The sequence below is a fragment of the Heloderma suspectum genome, chromosome 3 (assembly GCF_057233095.1).
Source record: "Heloderma suspectum isolate Gila_16-S chromosome 3, 16-S_ref, whole genome shotgun sequence".
NCBI classification, from domain to species: Eukaryota; Metazoa; Chordata; class Lepidosauria; order Squamata; family Helodermatidae; genus Heloderma; species Heloderma suspectum.
The window spans coordinates 262,160,800-262,166,799 of record NC_139460.1 but is presented as its reverse complement, the minus strand read 5'-3'; the positions used below and the strand labels follow the sequence as shown (position 1 = coordinate 262,166,799).

At 54.6% G+C, this 6,000-nt stretch overlaps 1 protein-coding gene across 2 annotated transcripts in view; it reads left to right on the top strand.

Annotated features, from left to right (window-relative positions):
• Positions 1-1,684: 1,684 nt before the first annotated feature.
• CRTAC1 (cartilage acidic protein 1) overlaps positions 1,685-6,000 on the top strand; it is a 45,342-nt gene continuing 41,026 nt past the window's right edge. For both annotated transcript variants that reach the window (XM_084846624.1, XM_084846625.1), the window contains exon 1: positions 1,685-1,895. In XM_084846624.1, the coding sequence (XP_084702750.1) occupies positions 1,866-1,895 (30 nt within the window). In that variant the 5' untranslated portion in view covers positions 1,685-1,865. The remainder of the gene's footprint in view (positions 1,896-6,000) is intronic.

Sequence of the window (6,000 nt, the reverse complement as noted above, 5' to 3'; positions counted from 1 at the left end):
AAAAAGGTCTTCACCTGGCACCAGAAAGAATACAGGGTAGGTGCCAGGCAAACCTCACTAGGGAGCTCATTCCACAGCCGGGGTGCCACAGCAGAAAAAGCCCTCCTCCTAGTAGCCACCTGCCTCACTTCCTTTGGCAGGGGCTCACGGAGAAGGGCTTCTGAGGATGATTTTAAGGTCTGGGCAGACACATATGGGGGGAGGCGATCCTTCAGATAACCTGGCCCCAAGCTAGGTTATAACTCTGAGCATGTGCAGTTTCACATTTTAAACTCTCTTCAATCAGAGCACCATCATGACTGCAGAAATAAAATGGAGTTTGCAAGCCCAGGTGCTGACCTGTTTGCCACTTGCCCCCATTGCCTGCTGCTCTCTGGGTGGTTATTGAGGGGGGCAGGGCTGTGGGGCCCAGAGGTCCAGCCCTAGCTGGACCTCTGCACGCAGGCAATCTAGAATGCTTATAGCCTCAGCCTGAGCAGAGAAGCCAAACCAAGGGAAATCTCTCCTGAACAAGAGCAAAATTCCTAGAAACTTTGTTTAATGTGCCCCACAAGCACTATCCCAATGCCAGGAACTCAGCTGGCATGGGAACCCCCAAGGTAGGCATGGCACAGGGGACACCTTGTCTTCCTTAAGGACAGAAGAAAAATGGTCCAGCCAGAAACAGCACTTGATGGGACCGGGGAAGGGGCGGGGTTAGTGCCCAAGTACCTGCTTCTCACTGCCCCATCTTCCACCCCACCCCCGTCTCATATTCATATACAAGTGATTCGAGTGGACATCTCGGCTCTTCCCCGGCCCCATCTTCAACCAAACTTGTGTGGGGCAGCAGCAGGCGCACCAGGCACGAGCTCCTGGGAGACCGGGATCCTTTCGTGAAGGGGCTGGTGGTGGCTGCGATGCACATCAGTGTCAAAGACGGGGGAACTGAGCTACATGGAAGAGGAAGCCAGCCCAGGGGTGTTTGGCACGGGGTGGCGTGGGTGGGGAGGGGGCGCTGCCTAGACGACGGGGAGGGGGAGGAGGAGCAGGAGCCGGTGCCGCGCCTCCAAGACTACCGTCGCGAGTGGCAAACCGGCTTCCCACCCCGCCCGCCTCCCAGTAGCCCTGGGAAGTTTCCCTGCGCTCCGTTCCGTGCATCCTTCGCCCCGACAGGCGGCACTTCCATCCTCCAGGCACGGCCGCCGCTGATGCTATCTTCGCGGGAAGGAGACAGGACGGAGGATGTCACAGTAGCAGCAAGATGCCTCCTGCCCGCGCCGAGCTCGGCTCTCCGGGAGGCGCAGGCAAGCGGGAGGAGGGGCGGCGCGCGTGCCTCGGCCCCCTCTTCCCAGGCCCCAGCGGGGTGTCGTCGTCGGGACAGCGAAGCTCGCTTCGAGTCGTCCGCCAGCCCCCGATCGGACCCGGCTCGCGAAGGTTACGAGGCGTGCTCGTGAAGGCTGCTCGCGCCCTTCGTCTTCTCCCCGCGCCCGCTCCACCCCCCCCCCCAACATTCCCCGCCCGTCACAGTTTGGCTCCGTATTGATCGGCGCTGCCTGGCCGCGCTTCCCCTGCAATTCCAGGTAGTAAATCAGTGCCAGGCGGCCCCACCCCTCGGCGTTGCCATTGGGTGCCGGGCTCTGCTCGGGCCGCACTCATTGGGCACAAGGCTTTACATAAAGAGAGGCGCTCGCTCCGCGGGGCTGGATGAAGCCGGGGAGCGAGAGCGAGCGCCGCGCGCAGCACGGAGAGACGCGCGCCAAGACCGAAAGAGCAGCCGCCGCCGCCAGCGAGTGGGCACCGGCAGCCGCGGGCATCGGCGCGGGATCGGGGCAGCTCGCCCGCCCGCTCGCCCGGCCGGGCTGCTCCGTGGCCAGCTGGCACGCATGGAGCTCCTACGGCATCCCACGTGCCCGGTGAGTAGAGCTGCCCCGTGCCCGGCGGTGCGCGCCTGACGGGTCAAAGTTTCCCCAAAGAGGTGGAGACTCTGGGTGGAGAAGAAAAGTTGGGAGCTGGCAAGCGAGCTGGAGAGGGGGAACCGGTCGCCGGAGAACGAGCCCGCCCACCTCCGCCGGCCCGCCCGGCGCTCCTCTGCCAAGCGGCGCTTGAGACCCCGGCGGAGCGAGGAGCCCAGGATGGCCTGGGGATGCTGAGGAGGGCGCGGAGGCGCTGCCTGAGGACGCCTGGGAATCGGAGGCTGAGGGAATGGATTTGGAGTACGGGCGGTGGAAGCGATGTATGAATGAGGTGGGATTCGGGGCAGCGGGCTCGGGGCGTGCTGCGATGGGAAGCGAGGGCGGAGTTTTTGAGGCCGGCTGTTCACTGGACAGTGGCAGCCTTCCCAGAGCAGGTCTGCCTGAGGACGGTGTCTGCTGCTGCCCCATGGCAGTGAGCGGGAGGCAGAGGCATCCCAAGGGGCCAAGGTCTGTTTGCTGTTAAGGTGATGGCTTGCCTCCACACCGCACTGGCGGCTGCTGCTGCTGGCTGTGCCCCAGCTTTGAGCCGGCTGGCCACCCTGCAGTGTGGCACGGGGAGAGCAATGCTACCGACTCTGAAGTGCGACTCCGAGGGGCCAGGGGCTCTGGCTGCTTCCTGAGCATCCTGTGGGTCTGGTTTGGACCCCTGCGGCTTTTCCAGGGAAAAGACCCCGTTTCCTGCAGCATTATTGCAGGTTCTAGCCTGGTGTTCATGTGCTCAAGGAAGGCAGCAGTGCAGCTCAGGACATGAGCATTTTTCTAAGTAGCAGCTCCAGGACAATAGAATCCGAACCAGAAACAGCCCTGAGAGGCGTGACTGTACCCTAATCTGATGATGCCAAGCTTTTGTCATGCTGGATCTGTTTGCACTCAAACTGCTTGCACTAGCAGCACTTTGGAAGATAATATGGTGGCTTGGGGCCTCATGATGTTTCCAGGCTGTCTTGATGTCACCAGAATTCATTGGCTGTACTGTTGTGATGTCACAGAACAGGATGTGGGAATGCATTTGGATAATGGCATTGTGAGCTAGTGATGTCACTAATCCACACCAGCGCAGGAAATGTTATGTCACTGTGAGATTGTTGGAAGGGCATATTTTTATATGGAGATAGTGGTGCCATAGGAGCTGTGATGTCATATGAGATAAACAGCAGGAGGTGTACAACAGCAAGTATCATTGCTCTGCACCAGCAAGCACAATTAAGTTCTAGCTTCTGCGGAGCCCACTCATCTGGAAGTCCAGGGTTTGCCAAAGAAGCTCTTGTCTTTGCCACATCCCCTTGGTCTCCCCACTCCCCTCCCCTGCCCCAGCAAGAAATAAAGCAGTGCCTTCATTTGGGAATTATTGCATATCCATGCTAGCATGTCATGCAACCCCCACTGTCATCCTGTTGTCACCAACAGGAGCAGCTGCCTCCCTGCAAACCTCTAGCGGCATCCACATCTCGGTGCAGGGCCTGCTAGATTATGTGAGACTCATTTTGTTTATATTGTGTTAGGGGGTACAAACTGCAGTGCAATCAGCCACACCCTTTGGGAGTATGAGAGGCATAGAAACGTGCAACTGCTAACATAGCTTAAGAGGTGCCTTCTCCACTGCTGCCCTAAGCACTAAAGTTGTAGAAACTTTCCATCTCCTTGGCTCCTGGAATCATATTACCACCTTAACCCTGGAATTGCAAGTACTGAGGTCAGGAAGGATACACAACATGTGGAAAAAGAGGATCTGCCTGCTGCTTGGGGCAAATCTGCTGCAGTGTGGGCCCAGAATGGGCATCCTTGTTCACTTTGCACTCCCTACCCAAGAGCTGGCCTATTAGTGGAATGGAAAATGGTGGTGTGCAGGCAGGGCAGAAAGTCATGGAAGGGACTTCCATCAATGTCCACAACTGGAACAAGATGGCGACCGACTTCTGTTTTCTTTCCAGCTGCCAAGGGCATCTCGAAAAGCAAACCTATGCCTTGGCGTTCTAGCAGGCACTTGCCAAGCTTCCTGACACAGGTTCTGAGCCTCGTTTGGTCCGAGGACACACTGGACTCGGAGCTTGGATTTGTCTTGCCTAGTCTCTGCTCTCCATCCTCAAAGCTGACAAAAAGAATCAGAGGAAGGGATTAATAAACCCAGTCCTGAGCAGACAAAGTCCTTTCTCCAGTTTCTTGGTTTTATGTATAGTCTTCAGTCTGGACACAGGAGGAACTCTCCCTGTTTTTTGGCAGGGTCCTTTACCTTGTCCAGATGAGACTCATTTTGACTTTTGCTGTATTACCCCTTACCATTCTACAATGAGTTCTGTGGGCAGTTCTCATTTAGCGAGGCTGGACTCCTGCTACATCTGGCACAAGGAGTAGGGACCAGGATCCTGAAAACAGAAGCAGCTACAAGCCTTGACCATTCATTTTTGTCTCGCATCCCCAATTCTGTTCCCTTTTGCATGCTCTCTGGGCTACAGGTGGAAGGTGTTATCAGTCAATCAAATGGAAGAATCAAATAAGAGCTCCTCCTCCTCATTGCACATGTCATGCCTGGTAAATACCTTCATAGTGAAATGTCTGGGGAAATAGCATGTATATTGTAATGCATGATCATAGGACACATGGGTTGTTTTTTGTTCTTGCTGTGGGTACATCTCCTGGGAACCTGTGGCCAATTGTGGTTTACTAATGTGTGCACATAGTGGGAGGGAGAAACCCCAGGTGTATGGTTATGTCACAATCAAAAATCCCCCCCCCCCCGATTTATGCATGGAAGAACTTTCTGGTCAGGAATTTGCCATGCAAGCAACCCTACGTGGAGAATGATCGCACCAGGAGTGTAGGGGGACCAGGTCCTCCAAGCTCTGGTGGGAAATCAGAGCCCTCAGAAGGAAAAGCAGGAGTTGCCCAGATCAAGTATGTGTCTATTTGCTTGACTGTCCATGCCCAGGTGCAAGCTGTGTGTGTGTTTAGGAAAGCTACTTAATTAATGGCCATTTCCCTAATGATCTATCTAGGAATGTTCACTGATATATGGGTTTAATTAGCCCAAGCCAAATGCTGAGAGCCTGATGGTGGAACATGCCGTCTTTGTCACCAGGCGCCTGTTACCGTCCTGTGTTTATGGAAACTTCTTTAATGACAAGTTAATCTGGGCCTAAACTGGAGGAAGGTGTTGGCACCCAGGCTGCCTGCTCTGTGTGATGGATTGCTTTGCTGGGCCAGCCACCTGGGAGATGCATTCTGCTCTTGCACCTCCTGCCTAATCCCAGGCATAAAGGGATCTATGTCATTTCATTTATTATATTTTTATACCGCCCCATAGCCAAAGCTCTCTGAGTGCTTCAGAAAAATTAAAAACCATTAAAATACATTATATAAAGTATAAAAACCATTCATGTAAGGAGTAAACCAGACAGTATACACAACAACAGCCTATATCTAAACCAATGTACAACAATCAGCCAGAGACAATCCAGGACCTGATCAAAAAGACTTGTTATATGCTGCCAAATGCCTGAGACAAGAGGGCAGTTTTAACCTGGCGCCAAAAGGACAACAATGTTGGCATCAGGCGGGCCTCATCAGGAGATCATTCCATAAAGGGGGGGCAACCACTGAGAAGGCCTCCTCCCTTGTTGCCTCCCTCCAAGCCTCCATTGGAGGGGGCACCTGGAGAAGGGCCATGGATGCAGAGTGTAGTCTACAAGTCAGTTCATGCTGGGAGAGGAGTTTCAGCAGGCACTGTGGTCCTGAGCCATGTAGGGCTTTATAGGTCAAAACCAGGACTTTGAATTGGGCTCGGAAGCATATAGGCAGCCAGTGCAAGCAGGCCAGAATGAGCTTTACATGTTCAGACCTTCTGGTTCCCATTATCAATCTGGCTGCTACATTTTGCACAAGTTGGAGCTTCTGAACTGTCTTCAAAGGCAGCCCCACATACTGCATTGCAGTAAACTAACTTGGAGGTTACCAGAGCATAGACAACTGAAGCCAGGTTATCCCTGTCCAGATAGGGGCATAGCTGGGCCACCAACCGAAGTTGGTAGAAGGCACTCCATGCCACTGA